Source organism: Lagenorhynchus albirostris, chromosome 3 (assembly GCF_949774975.1).
Source record: "Lagenorhynchus albirostris chromosome 3, mLagAlb1.1, whole genome shotgun sequence".
Taxonomy (NCBI): domain Eukaryota; kingdom Metazoa; phylum Chordata; class Mammalia; order Artiodactyla; family Delphinidae; genus Lagenorhynchus; species Lagenorhynchus albirostris.
The window spans coordinates 55,613,789-55,629,067 of NC_083097.1; the positions used below are offsets into that span (position 1 = coordinate 55,613,789).

General features: G+C 40.4%; 2 protein-coding genes across 2 annotated transcripts in view; one reads left to right on the plus strand and one right to left on the minus strand.

The window, feature by feature from the left end:
- Positions 1–2,592: 2,592 nt before the first annotated feature.
- On the minus strand, positions 2,593–6,206 carry LOC132518102 (small EDRK-rich factor 1). The gene is made up of 3 exons (XM_060146114.1): positions 6,002–6,206; positions 5,103–5,211; positions 2,593–2,859 (listed from the first exon to the last, which is right to left on the minus strand). Exons 1-3 carry the CDS (start codon positions 6,006–6,008, stop codon positions 2,787–2,789), a joined length of 189 nt encoding a protein of 62 aa, XP_060002097.1. The 5' UTR covers positions 6,009–6,206; the 3' UTR covers positions 2,593–2,786.
- A 4,227-nt stretch (positions 6,207–10,433) lies between these two features.
- BDP1 (B double prime 1, subunit of RNA polymerase III transcription initiation factor IIIB) overlaps positions 10,434–15,279 on the plus strand; it is an 87,983-nt gene continuing 83,137 nt past the window's right edge. Inside the window, exons 1-3 of the mRNA XM_060146313.1 lie at positions 10,434–10,872; positions 13,115–13,391; positions 15,027–15,136. Coding sequence (XP_060002296.1) covers positions 10,661–10,872; positions 13,115–13,391; positions 15,027–15,136 — 599 coding nt within the window. The 5' untranslated portion in view covers positions 10,434–10,660. The remainder of the gene's footprint in view (positions 10,873–13,114; positions 13,392–15,026; positions 15,137–15,279) is intronic.

Below are 15,279 nucleotides of genomic sequence, written 5' to 3' on the forward strand. Positions count from 1 at the left end.
AACTAGACAACTTTTTTACTCCATGTATGAAAATAAACTCAAAACAGATTAAAGACTTAAATGTAAGACATGAAACCACAAATCTCTTAGAAGAAAATATAGGCACTATGTATGATATTTCACATCAGAATTAGCAGTACTTTTTTGGATCCGTCTCCTCAGACAAGGGCAACAAAAGCAAAAATAAACAGGGAATTCCCTGGCGGTCCAGTGATTAGGACTCTGTGCTTTCTGTGTAGGTTCAATCCCTGGTCGGGGAACTAAGATCCCACAAGCCACATAGCACAGCCAAAAAAACCCCCAAAAAACAAAAATAAACAAATGGGACTACACCAAACTAAAAAGCTTTTGCATGGCAAAGGAAACCATCAACAAAATCAAAAGGCAACATCCTGAAAGGCTGAATGGGAGAAGATATTTGCAAATGATATGTCCAATAAGGGGTTAATATAAAAAATACAGAGAGAACTTACACAACTCAATATAAAAAAAAAGAAACAATCTGATTAAAAAATGGTCAGAGGATCTGAATAGATATTTTTCCAAAGACATACAGATGGCCAACCAGTCCATGAAAAGAAGCCTACCACCACTAATCATCAGGAAAATGAAAATCAAAACCACAATGAGATATCATCTCACACTTGTCAGAATGACTTTTATCAAAAAGAAATAATGAGCGTTGGTGAGGATGTGGAGAAAAGGGAACTCTTGTGTACTGTTGGTGGGAATGTAAATTGGTATAGTCACAATGCAAAACAGTATGGAGGTTCCTCAAAAAATTAAACGTATCTGAAGAAAACAAACACACTAATTTGAAAAGATTTATCTATCCCTATGTTCATTGCAGCACTTACAACGACCAAGATATGGAAGCAACCTAACTGTCCCTTGAGAGATGAATGGATAAAGGAGCTGTGGTGTATATGTACACATATACAATGGAATATTACTCAGCAATAAAAAAGAATGAAATCTTACCATTTGTGACAACATGAATGGACACAGAGAGTATTATGCTAAGTGAAATAAGCCAGACGGAGAAAGACAAATACCATATGGTTTCACTTACATGTGGAATCTAAAAAACAAAACAAATGAACAAACATAAACAAAACAGAAATTCACTCACAGGTACAGAGAACAAACTGGTGTCACCAGAGTGGAGGAAGGTGGGAAAATGCACAAAATAAGGGAAAAAGATTAAGAGATACAAACTTAGCTATAAAATAAAAAAGTCACGGGGATATAATGTACAGCATAGGGAATATAGTCAATAATACTATAGTAACTTTTTGTGGTGATGGTGACTAGACATTGTGGTGATCACTTTGTAATGTATAAAAACATTGAATCACTATGTTGCACACCTGAAACTAATATTCTTTTTTTTTTTTTTTGTGGTACACGGGCCTCTCACTGCCATGGCCTCTCCCGTCGCTGAGCACAGGCTCCGGACGCGCAGGCTCAGCGGCCATGGCCCACGGGCCTAGCCGCTCCGCGGCATGTGGGATCCTCCTGGACCAGGGCATGAACCCGTGTCCCCCGCACCAGCAGGGGGACTCTCAACCACTGCGCCACCAGGGAAGCCCGAAACTAATATTCTAAGTCAATTATACTTCAACTAAAAACAAAAAACATTAACATATCCACACACACACAAAAAAGGCACTCTTAGAAGGCAAAGAGTGAATCCTAATGTAAACTATGTACTTTGGGTGATAATGATGTGTCAATGTAGGTTCATCAGTTACAGCAAGGGTACTACTCTGGTAAGGGATGTTCATCATGGGGAGGCTATGTATGAGTAGGGCCAGGGGGTAGATGAGAAATCTAAATTTTTTTGTGACCCTAATTTTGCTCTATAAAATAAACTCTATTAAGAAAAAAAAAGGCAGGGGCTCCCCTAGTGGTGCAGTGGTTAAGAATCCACCTGCCAACTCAGGGGACATGGATTCGAGCCCTGTTCTGGGAAGATCCCACATGCTGCGGAGCAACTAAGCCCATGTGCTACAACTACTGAGCCTGTGCTCTAGGGCCCGCGAGCCATAACTACTGAGCCCACATGCCACAACTACTGAACCCGCATGCATAGAGCCCATGCTCTGCAACAAGAGAAGCCACTGCAATGAAAAGCCGGCGCACCACAACAAAGAGGAGCCCCCATTTGCCGCAACTAGAGAAAGCCCACATGCAGCAATGAAGAACCAACACAGCCAAAAATAAAATAAATTTCTTTAAAAATAAAAAAGAAATTCTTTTTTAAAAAAAGGCACTTATTCCAGAAAATTTTAAAGCTGTAAGTAGAACTCTTACTGAGACCTCATTTAGTTTATGTTCATTTAGTTGCTATTCCAGGTGGGTTTTACTATTTTTTGTAAATTTTTCAAGCAAACTAGTTGATTACAAAGCAAAATTAGATAAATGTATCTTAAATTCTATTATACAATAAAGTTGACTTTAAAGATATACTTTAACAAAGTTTATGACAAAAATTCTAGATTTATATACAATATCCTGTTACCTGATATTACCTCTCTAATAAATTGTATAAATGCTCACTGGTGATAAAAAACAATGTTCACCAATATGTCACATGCACGGTTAGTGTTTTATTCTTTGAAGAATGGTTCTGAAACATCACAATAAGTCAGGCTGAAAGGTAAAGTTTAAAATAGTTTTACAAGGATATAACATATGTACTGGCTGTTCACTCTACAAAATCTTCATCATAGAGCTTATGATACACTTAGTTAGCAGCAGCACCCAGGTTTTCCAAATAGTCATCATTTTTCTCTTGTCTGCATAGACTTCTTCTCATTGGCTGCCTTCTGCTTTTGTTGCATGATCTCAGAGTCCCTATATGGGGGGAAAAGGCTGTAAGTTGTTACAGGAAAACTGATTTTATGTTCTCATTTGTTTTCTACAATAATCCATTCAGTATATTAGAAAACAATTTAAAAGAAGATATAAACTTTCATGTCTTTCCATTTTCATGGATGGAGATAGAATGGTGAAGATAGAAGGTGAAGAATGGAAAGGCTTTGAAGTCAGATCTTATTTTGAATACAATCTGTACTGTTGTCATGACCTTGGATAAATGACCTCCAAGTCTTTTCAAAATTAGAGTAATACATATCGGGTTGTTCTGAGGAACACACACACACACACACACACACACACACACACACACACACAAGCACACCATCTGACATGAGGCAGCTATATGTAGAAATAATGGCAATTAATCTTGGTTGTCAACAAAGTTAATTCACTATAAATTTTTTCATGAATGAAGGGGCATTTCAGAAATCTTCTAGATATCCTAAGTGGTACCTAGGGTTAGAACATAGGTGTTATGAATCTATTCAGTTTCTTACAAGCCAAAAAGCAGGATATTCAGGGCATTTTCTTAACCCTTTGTGTCTCTGGCTGAACCTTCACATACTGTGAACTAAAACCAGATTACCTGGGCTGGATGGTCCATGAGCCCATATTAAAAAATATATTAAATGGCTATGTATTCAACACCTACTATGTGCCAGGCACTTTGCTGGCTCTGGATTAAGTCCCACGACAACTTTGAGTTATTGTCCCTACGTTTCAGATTTAAAAAAAAAGTTAAAGGCTTAGAGCTAAATAATTTGCCCCAAATCACACAAAAAACTAAGGTCTGTCCAATTTCAAAGACCAGGCTCTTTCCTATGTTATTATTGCATATATTTAGTATTAGATTTTAATTCAGGATGAGTAGCTCTGTCCATGTTAGTAAGACATTTCTGAGAGGCCAATAGCAAAAACAAGGAATGAGAAGGAAGGAAAAACAAGACAGCTACAAAAAAAATGAGGTGTCCTGAATAAAAACAGTAATAGTTATTTTTCTGTTTGTAACCAAACTCTGCTGTGCTTGCTGTGTGATCTTAGTAATGTTATTGAAGTTCAGAGCCCCAGTCTCTCATTGCATGTATTGGGGCTAATAGCACTTTTCACAATTATGATGAATAGAGGTAATAAGTATAGAGCATCTAGCACAGAGCTTTGTAAGCGGTGGGTAGTCATTAAGCAGTGACTATCACTGAGCCAAACTACACTAAGTTTCTCAATAAAAATATTATTTCAGGGTTACTGATCTGTACCATTCCACTGATTGGTTCACTTCTACTCCAATGTAAGTAAACAAATTTAAAGCAAAGCTTATCACTTTAACAATAAATGTCAATAGAAAGTGTGAAGTGGTAATTAAGGGCTTCAACTTCATTAAATTCTGACTGCATATCAGAATCACCTGGGGAGCTTTTAAAGTCAGGTTTAACTTAAGTATAATAAAATTTACCTAGAGCACCTTTTAATGTCCAGCCCCACACCAATTAATTCAGGGCTGGGTGTAAGGCACAGGCTTGAGCAGACATCAAGTTTTCCCAGGTGGTTCTAATGTGCAGCCAGCCTTGAGGACCACAGAGAAGCCACGATGGAGCCTGTGTAGTCAATTCTTCACCTGGCCTCCGAGTTTCACATGAACAACAAAATTTGATTTTAGAATAAAATGAAATTTGGCTAACTTTTTTTAGAAACATGAATGCTTTTTTTAAAAAATACTTAAGCTGTAGTCTCAAAGTATTGATATTTCTGTAGCAGTTTTGTATTGTCACTTGTATGTCAAGGCAGTGCACCTGCATTCTCGCCAATCCAATGGATCTTCAGAAGTCAGTATAACTACATATACTTTGTGTCTCTTTCAGAAGTTATCAATATAATTGGTGACCTGCCACCCAGAGTAGTATGAGTAGGATGTCTGCTTGCAAAATGTTTACCCTCAGCACCTAACAATGCCTTGCACATGGAAGCTAAATGAAATTCTTATGGTTGTGGTGGAGTTGCATGAGATTCTCTGCAAGACAAATTATAGCTTGAGAGCTTTAAATTCTTCATCCATGGGTTGGGATAATGACTATCGCTTATAATTTTAGTATGCCTGGCACACAACAGATATGCAGCTGTTACCCCTTCCTTGCAGGCCTAGTTCTACTAAGGATTTTAAAACTGCTTTCCATTCTCCAAAATGAAAACTTCTGTGACTTGAGAATTCCTTTAGCATAACTCACCTCTGTTTCCTCTGAGAGGCAGTCAAGGTATCCTCTTTTCTTTTTCCCTTACTAATTTCCTGGGATTTCTTCATGTTTTTCTGGCGGGCAAGTTCTCGTTGATTTCCACCTACAAAGAGAAATAGTGATGTTATTTTTCCATCTCCAAAATTAATAATTCCATTCTAAGGGTCTTATTTAAATGCATCTGAAGTTTGTTTTTTAAGAGATAAGCCAGCAGAGTACTGCACTGAATGGTGTTCCAGGGATCTGACGACAAGGAGGAAGCTTAAACGTAAACACTAAAGTTCCTAACAGTATTATGATACCAGTTAAGGTGTTCTCTGGCTATAAACACCAGATCTCTTAAAGGAGGCGTTCCAATCGTCTGTCTCTATGGGCCAGTATTCCAAAATAAGTTCTGGCTTTTGAGAGGTGTGGGTGAAGAGAGAAAGATACACCACAGATTACACCTCGCACACACACGTTGGCCCATCATAATTCAACTGTTAAGCGAGCATTACAGATGCTTGTAAAACATTACTTTCGAGGGCCAAACAAAAGAACTAGAGAGGAGACTTAGAGTTCCCTGTCCTCGTTAGGCCTCACGACCTTAATTAAGTACCAGCTATAAACCCCCTCCAGACCAGGATCCCTCCCGGGGCTCCACACACCTCACCACCGGGGAGGTGTTCCTTTCCGTGTAAACTCGCACCCGAGGGGCAGGCACCTGCCCGACCTTTCAGGCCGGACCGGAGCCAACCGTCCCTCTCCCTCTGCTGACTAAAAACCGGGTCACCACCGCGCCGGACGTAAGGGGTTTCACCAGCTGGCCCCAGTCTGCCCGCCCGCCGCGCCTTGGAGCTCGACTTCCTCGCCGGACGCTCCCCGCCGCTTCCCCTACCCGTCCGCATACTCACGGGCCATGTTGACTACCGGACCGAGCCTGGAAAAGAGCGACTCGGAAAAGCAAAGACTTGTTCGCACGCTCAGCGGCCGTCCCCACCCGTCGATCTGGAAGCCTAAGCCCGCGCGGGCTCTCAGCAGGGACACGCCTGTGCTCGGTGGACGGCCCAGCCCAACGAAGCCAGACAACAGCAGTCGCCGTGGCCGGCGAGTGACTGCGCGTGCGTGGCCGGTGGGGGGGGGCGGGGCGGTGCCCGACTAGGGCCCAGGAGCCGCAGCTCTGGGGTTAGTCATCCGTCCCCGGGGCGTTTCGGCCGTTTAAGTTTGCTAGAGTCGAGAAAGCGGGCCCTGTGTCTGAGCGAGGCATAGACGTGTGTGGATTTTCCCTGTGTATACCGGTCACTGGGACTTAGCCAGCCCCTATTTTTTTTATAACGACGTTAAACGCTACAATATCTAACTTTTAGAAAAGGAAAGTTAGCTTTTTTACATCCCGTTGCAGAGGCGGGGACAGAACAGATTGAGGGTTAACTCTTTGAAAGCCAGTGTTGGCCCTTCATAGTTTCCTTTTTTTTTTTTTTTTTGCGTTACGTGGGCCTTTCACTGTTGTGGCCTCTCCCGTTGCGGAGCACAGGCTCCGGACGCGCAGGCTCATTGGCCATGGCTCACGGGCCCAGCCGCTCCGCGGCATGTGGGATCTTCCCCGACCGGGGCACGAACCCGTGTCCCCTGCATCGGCAGGCGGACTCTCAACCACTGCGCCACCAGGGGAGCCCCATATTTTCCTTCTTTATTCACGCACCAAGCCTGCAAGGTAGACTTCATTGTTCTCATTTTACGAAACAGGCGACTGAGACTCTGAGACCAGAAGCGCTGACCTAATAGGTAGGGACGGGTAGAAATAAGATTCAAATTTAAAACGGACTCTAGTCTGTTCATTTCCCGTTTGATCCCAGTGCGCTTGTCACGGTCGACAGTACTTTAGGAGTTCTGTGGCTCTGTGCCTGGGTTGTGTGATGGGGAGAGAATGCTAGGGAATGCAGTCATACCACGAATTCAGAATAGCCCAGAATAACCTTAAACCTATGTAAAAGCTATGGAGCATCTGCCATTGCTAGAAACAGACGTGTAAAGATGCTTGATACTTATTTTCTTCATCTATTCTGTTAATTATTACAAACTGAGAAATGTGTAGAGTTAGTCTGGACACCCTGAAATCACCCTTTTTTTTTTAAGTTTTTAATTTGGAAGATTTCAAACATATACAAAAGTATAGAAAATACTATAATGGACCTCCAAGTATATAAGACCAAGCTTCAACAATTTTTATTTCATCTCATAAAAATTACCTGAGGGTGTTGGAGATGGAATGTCTGGGTTGAAAGCCCAGCTCTCCCAATGAGTAGTTGTGTGAACTTGGGAATGTCATTTCGTTGCATTAAAGCTTCCTTACTAGTAAAATGGGGAGGTAACTGTACCTCCTTCATTAATCAAATTAATATATGTGAAGTAGTAAGTGCCCAGCACAGGATAGCACTCAACATATTAGCTATACTTGTCATCATTCTTTCAACCTCAGAGAGCCTTTCATGCTTATCACTCTCCCTATGTCCCACCCCTCCTCCTCAATACTGCTTACAGGCCAGGTGTCTCCACTTAGGGACCTCTTCTGCAGTAACTTGAGCAGGGGAAAAGATTGACTTTGAGGCCAGGCTCTTTATAGAGATAAAGAGACCATCTAAAGAGGAAGGGAGGGAAGGAGTTTGGGATTGAACTTAAGTAGAGTTGTTTCTGTATGTGGTCTTAAGAGTCTAACCGAGCTTTTTCTTTGCAACTGAAAATACAGTTTTTGAGTTGTAGGGATACACATGATGTATCCCATGTATACAAGAAATGTTGGGTGTGTCTGCCAGAGAAAACTAGAGACTTTTAAAATTACTATGATGCCGTTAAGACTGTACAAACTAGGAGGAATTATGTGACCGCCCAAGGTCACACAGCTAGCCGTGAGCTGAGCCACGATCAAAACGCGAGTCTCAGAATTATTTTAAAATGATGAATTGGGCGATTGGGATTGACATGTATACACTGATGTGTATAAAATTGATGACTAATAAGAACCTGCTATAAAAAAGTAAATAAAATAAAATTCAAAAATTCGAAAAAAACACTGTACAAACTTGGGATGTGTAACAAATAGCTTATGATTTTATGTTAAATAGTAAAATTGAATCTGACTCTGTTCCCATCCCTTTACAAATAGGAAATTAAATCCTAGTCATTATTTACTTCTTTACCTGCAGAAATGTGGGAATACCATAGACTCTTAGGCGAAACAGAGCGTTTGGGGAAAGGCCTTATGTCTTCAGTCTATACTGGAATATGTTGTTCAAAGCTGTACGGTTCTGGCAGTAGCAGCAAGATTCCTGAGATATCTGCAGCAGGGGTTATTTTTCTCAGGTCCTTGAGCTTCCTTAGGTGTGTTTGAGGTCCTATTCCCTCTCCAGAGTACTGGAGGGAGCCCACAGACCTCCATTTCCTTCCCAGTCTTGAAAGAATCTTTTCTCTCTGTACTTTCAGCCTTGCTTTCCTACTCTTAAAAACACTTGTCTCTCTTCTTTCTCCTTCTGGACCCAGCAATCTCTTCAATCAGTTCGGGATTTTATTCCTTTGACATTTTGTCATTAATGTAGCAGGATGTTCTTGTAGAATTTTCTTCTCCTTCCAAGAAGGAAGTCAGGCCTTTGTTTTCTATGCATCAGGGGAATTGTACTACTGGTTCAAACACTGGCCCATAATCTCTAGAGTCAGCCTCATCTCTGGACATTTTTCCTCTCATCATAGAGGACTTCCCTAACCACCCTACATAAAGTAAACCAGCCTCCCATTAACCTCTGTCATATCACCCTATAAATTTCTTTCATGGCATTTAATAATTCTTAAATTATCTTGTTCATTTGTTGAATTTTCCTTTCCCACACAGAATGTCTTGCTTATTGCTCAGTTGCTCTCTCCTGAAGCAGATTAAGAATGCTCACGTTAATTTACAAAGTTTTGGGACTAGCCTGGTGGTCCAGTGGGTAAGACTCTGAGCTCCCACTGCAGGGGGCCCGGGGTTCGATCCCTGGTCAGGGAACTAGATGCTGCATGCATGCCACCAGTTAAGATCCCGCATACCACAATGACGATCCCGAGTGCAGCAACTAAGACCCAGTGCAGCAAAATAAATTAGAAATATATATATATATTTAAAAAGTTCCATGTTTCTCCCAAAATGAGCCTAATAACATATTTTTTTAAAAATTTACAAAGTTTTAACCATATTTTTTTCCTTTTTTTCTTCTTTTTAAACTTTTGGCTGTGCCGCAGGGCTTGCGGGACCTGTTTCCTGATCAGGGATGGAACCCATACCCTCAGCACTGAAAGCGCGGAGTCCTAGCCACTGGACCGCCAGGGAATTCCCATTAACTATAATAATTTTTGAACAGGTATTACATTCACATTAAAAAGTAAACAAGGATATACAGTGAATGTTCTTTTTTCTCACGATGTGTTTCCCAGGAACTCAGTTCCCTTCCTAGGAGTTATCTATTATCACTTTCTTCACACTTTAATTTCTAATCTATGTTCTACTCATTTTAGAATTTTTTAAAATATATATTTATTTATTCATGGCTGTGTTGGGTCTTCGTTGCTGTGCTTGGGCTTTCTCTAGTTGGCGGTGAGCGGGGTCTACTCTTCGTTGTGGTGTGAGGGCTTCTCTTGTTGCGGAGCACGGGCTCTAGGTGCGCGGGCTTCAGTAGTTGTGGCACATGGGCTCAGTAGTTGTGGCTCTCGGGCTCTAGAGCTCAGGCTCAGTAGTTGTGGCGCACAGGGATCTTCCCCCGCCAGGGCTCAGGGCTCGAACCCGTGTCCCTTGCATTGGCAGGCAGATTCTTAACCACTGCGCCACCAGGGAAGCCCCTCATTTTACAATTTTTAAGCCTTAGGGATGTGCTGATGAACAGGCAGCGTTCTACCGGACCCTCTTAAAAAAAAAGAAAAGCCAGCAATTTGTTTTTGTTTTTGCCTGCATTCTCACCCCCCGCCCCCCCGCCGCGCAGCTTGAGGGATCTTAGTTCCCAACCAGGGATGGAATTCGCACCACCCCCAGTGGACGCGCGGAGTCTTAACCACTGGACAGCCAGGGAAGTCCTACGGCCAGGGATTTTAATAGTTCCTGTAAAAGTTTGGACTGAAGGACTGCCTACCTCCTTCTGCTCTTTTGAACAAATCCTAAGGAGCCCTGGAGAAGGAAGAGTACACCGTCTGGCGTCTCAATTTCCGGTTCACCGGTAACCCAGGCTCCATAACTTGACGGTTACCATGGCTCCGGTGCTGTGCGTCATTCCGCGGCGCTGGATGATGACGTAATCAGTTCCGGCGCCCTCTGAGGGCGGGGGAACGAGGTACCGGGGGAAACTTAGCTATTAGTGTAGCAGGGTCATGAAGAAGAGGCGGCGGAGGGAGATCGGAGGCGGCGGCGGGGGAGTAAAACTGCGGTAGCTGCCCGCTGGGCTGTTGGTGTGGCTTTGTGGGAAGGGCGTAGTTCCTAAAGCCCTCTCCAGGCAGCGGTCGGGGCTCGGGGTTGAGAGCGGCCGTGGGGTCGCCTCCCCGGGCCCCCTGGCTCCGCCATGTTCCGCAGGGCACGCCTTAGCGTGAAGCCCAATGTCAGGCCTGGAGCAGGCGCCAGGGGCTCCACCGCCCCCAATCCACAGCGTGAACGAGAGGCTCCCAGGCCGCCGGAGCCTGCAGCGGCCTCTGTCCCAAAGCCAGCGGAATCCACAGATGTGCCCCCGGTGGATTGTGGGGAAAAGGAGCTCCGAGAAAAGACTCCCAAGAGCAGGTAAGTACTTGCAGAGGGGAGCATTTTCATCTGCCCCGCCTCTCCGGGCGTGTCACCTGGAAGCTGAGCAAAGAAACTTTACCGTAGAAGTACCCCCTCGCTTGTACTAAGCCTGACAGTTGAGGCCGAGGAACACACTGCCAGCTGTAGTTGGTCCCTCTAACCACGGTGAGGCAAGTGTGGATTTTGTTACAGCGTGTAGATTCTCGGGGAGGCGACCATGTCTTCAAGTGGTGGTGGGAGGAATCCAGGTCTAGCAGTCTTCAAGAAAATCCACACGTGGTACTATTCATTAGAGCATTTAGATTACCGCAGTTTTCATTCTTTTGGAGTACTTTACGGGAGTAAGTTGTTGTTTTTTTTAAATCTTGAAAACATTTTTTTTTAAAAGAAGAGCAGTGTTACTTTGATTCTGCTGATTTATGTCAATGGAAAGGAACTGGTTACTTGTTTTGATTTGAGGGTGTGCCCCTTTAACTATGGTGACCATGTTTTCTGAACAGAAAAGCATGTGTCATGTACCACATTTAGATTCAGGATTCTTCTACTTAACAGTTTATGGACTTTGCCCAGGCAGAATGTACTCATCTGCAAAATGGGGATAATGTAACTCTTTATTGTGGAGATTAGAAATAACTGATATAAACTGTCTTGCACGGGACATGACAGAATAGTTGCCTACCTTTAGGTGTTTAAAGGTGATGGAGCAAAGTAGTTAAAGTTAAGACATGTTGAGCTAATAATGGCCTCTGTTTTTATACTATAAATGTGAGGAAACCAATGAAAATCAACCCTATTAAATAACAGTGAGATGGTATAAATTTATACTGTGACAGGAAGGTGACAATTTTATTCTTTTCTCTTTTGGCTTGGCTTCTGTTGACCTCAGCTGGTGCTTAGTATAGAGTATTATTTTGATAGCTTAATTATGCTTAGTAATTTCCAAGTTTCTTACATGAATTTGTTTCAGAATTTCTCCCAACGGTGGAATAGAAATACCAGTTACTGTTAAATTAATAAAGTTCACAGAGATCCTGTTAACTTCATGTGAATGTATGATTATTGATAATTTAGTAAATTACTTATTCTGTAGTCTTGAGACATTTAAGCTCAAGGATATTGCTTTCTTAGACTTGACATTTAGGGACTATACTTGGTTTTTTATCATGTGTTTCCTTTTTTTTTTGGTGGGTCTTTGCTAATTGTAAAAATCCATAGGGTATATGTTCTGTCCTTATGCATTCATGTTGATTGGGTGAAATGCAAATGGCACATGTATCACATTATAAGGGCTGAGATAAGAATTTAAATTGGATACTTTTTGGAAAAGTTATTCTATAGTTTAGGCATTTTTTCACTTTTATATAAAACTAATCATAACATATGAAAAAAGTAGACTGCTTTTAAGTCTTGACTTACACCCTCTTAATTTGCTTTCAGGCCATTCCTGAAATATTTATATCCAATCTGAATTTGGATATGTAATTTGAAGTGACTGAGTACTTTTTTTGAGTGAAGAGTTTATTTTGATAGCTGAATAAGTAGAGTTATACCTGACAAAAGATAAATTATTTTTGCCTCAAACAGAATTTGGTTTGATTAATGTAGCTAAATGAATGTCTTCAAATACTGCAATACAAATATTTCAGAGGTTTGATATTTTGTTTGGTTTAACTGATCTCAAGTTGATAATTAAAGTAAAATGCCAAAAATTTAGATCACTTTAGGAAGTGTCAATGTGGATTATAAACTTAATTTTAAAAAACAACTCTCATTTAATGGTGTACAGTCTGTAAAAATACTGAATCACTATGCTGTGCACCAGAAACTAATATAATATTGTAAATCAACTATATACTTCAATTAAAAAAATTTTTTTAGAACTATCAAAAGAAAAAAATCTCTCAGTTATCGAATAATTCAAATTAGGCAAATTAAGCTTTGTTTTGTAACTTAGGTTTTTTTTGTTTGTTTTTTGAGGTACCTAGCATGAGCATAAAATTATGTGCTATAATGTTCTTAGGGATTTGAAGTTTGAAAAGGATCATCAGTCTTCATTAGAATTCCATATCTGTTAAAAAGATGTACTGAACAAAAATTTTATTGCAACCTCTGTTGAAGTCATTGATTATTAATAATGAGATTTTGCTCTTTTGGATTTTTGTCAGACTAGTTGTTAAGGCTCAAATATTTAAAAGAAGATCCATGGTGCCCTTATTTTTTTCTTTTAAAATTTCAACAGTGATGAAAAGACTGATGGTGGGAAGGATGTTGAAGAATCCAGTAAATCTTCCTCTACTGTTTCACAGAGAAGAAAGCGAGTATCAAGTACTTTTAGTCTGGTTAAACCTAGTATCAGTGTTCCTTCAGAACCTCATCCTTTATCTACAGTTAATCAAGAAGCTCCACAGCCAAACCCTGTTCCAACAAAAGAGAAACAGCCATGCTCAGACAGATACCGAATATATAAAGCCCAGAAACTGAGAGAAATGTTAAAAGAAGAATTGAGGAAAGAGAAGGTATGGTAGAAAAAATCAGAATTTTGACTGTTGCCTGCTAGATTCCTGTTTTTATGTTAGGCATCATTTGGAGGAAGAACAAGCATCTGTAGCATTTTGATGAGGGAAACAAAACCAAGTAACATCCCTCATGTTAATAGAATATCCCCTTTTGTTTGTTTGTTTGTTTTTTGGCTGCTGGATCTTTCCCAGTCAGGGATTGGACCCGTGCCCCCTGCAATGGAAGCGCAGAGTCTTAACCACTGGACTGCCAGGGAAGTCCCAGAATATCCCCTTTTGTTAACAGAACGATTGAGAAGCACTATAGAGTTAATAAGCTATTTTTTCCACGATATTAATTTTTGTATATTTTTTTCATCTATATCTTTCATTGTTTTTGGCGGAGGCCACAAATAGAAGTTTTACATGTGTGCACACACATATACAGATACGCCTACAGATGTATTTATAAACTAAACCTTCAGTGAGATTTTTCCTGAAGATGTCCAATTGACGCAAGTTATATTCATTTGAATTAAGACAAGTGTAGTTGAGCAAAATGAATTGGTGATGTTTTCTAAATTGACAAATTTAGACTAGTGTCTAGCAAATAGTAAGAGCCCGACAAATGTCAGCTCTTATTATTAATTTATAGAATGCCCTCCTTTTTTTAACTAAGAGGAAGGCACTTATCTTGGTGCTTTTTTTTTTTTGGCCGTGCGGCACAGCTTGCAGGATCTTAGTTTCTTGGCAGTAAAGCATGGAGTCCTAAGCACTGGACTGCCAGGGAATTCCCCCTTGGTGCTTTATATTCGTTATCTTGTTTAAATATCTCAGCTGTGCCAAGTGGCTATCACTGTTTACACAGGAGAAGGAGGAAATAAGCTCAGAGAGGTTGTTTGCTTTGTGTCAAACATCAGTGGAGGATATGGGATTTGAATTCATATCTTCTAAAATCTAAGCCTCTAAAAATGTTCTCTGTTTTTTAGAATCTGCTTAATTAGATTTATTTGGGGGAATTAAAAATTAAACATTTGCTTCAAGATTTTTATAAAATATACAGAATTCCAACTCACTACAGGGCAAATAAAAGCTATATATAAATTTTCAGTACACTATTGTAGTTAGTCAGCATCAGTAAGCATGATTTTATACATTGAGCTTTTATGCAGTCCCAGTCACTTTATTTATTTATTTATTATTTTTTAGCTGTGCCACGTGGCACACGGGATCTTAGTTACCTGACCAGGGATCGAACCCCGGCCCCCTGCAGTGGAAGCCTGGAGTCCTAACGACTGGACCACCAGGGAAGTCCCAAGTCCCAGTCACTTTAGTGTTTTAAAATTCCTTTATGTGCTACAACTTTTTAATATAAGTTTATAAATTTTTTCCTCAAATTAGGCATAATTGTGATAGGAATAATCTTCAAGCATTTGCAATGAATACAGCAGTAGGCTGTATACTTAAATATACACATGTAAAATTCTTCTTTTTTAAAATTTTTTAAAATTTATTTTTTTTATTTTTTAAAATAAAATATTTTAAAAATATTTTTATTTTTTAAAATAATATTTTTATTATTTTGGACTGCCAGGGAATTCCCCTAAAATTCTTCTATATTTATAGAAGTGTATCTCTGTGTGTTTGTGTATCTAGAAGCAATGGAAAAACAAATATGCTGTAAATGAAAGTCAGAGGCCACCAGATCGGTCCAAAATGACTATGAGAGACTTCATATATTACCTGCCAAATAACAATCCAATGACGTAAGTAAACTTTATTTCTATTTTACTTTCTTTGAGTATATAGTGATTTAAGTAAGTATCACTTTTAAAGTACGGTTTCATGTTTTCCAACAACATGTTGACAAAATTTATAGCACATATGATGTCCTTTGGATAAGAATTTT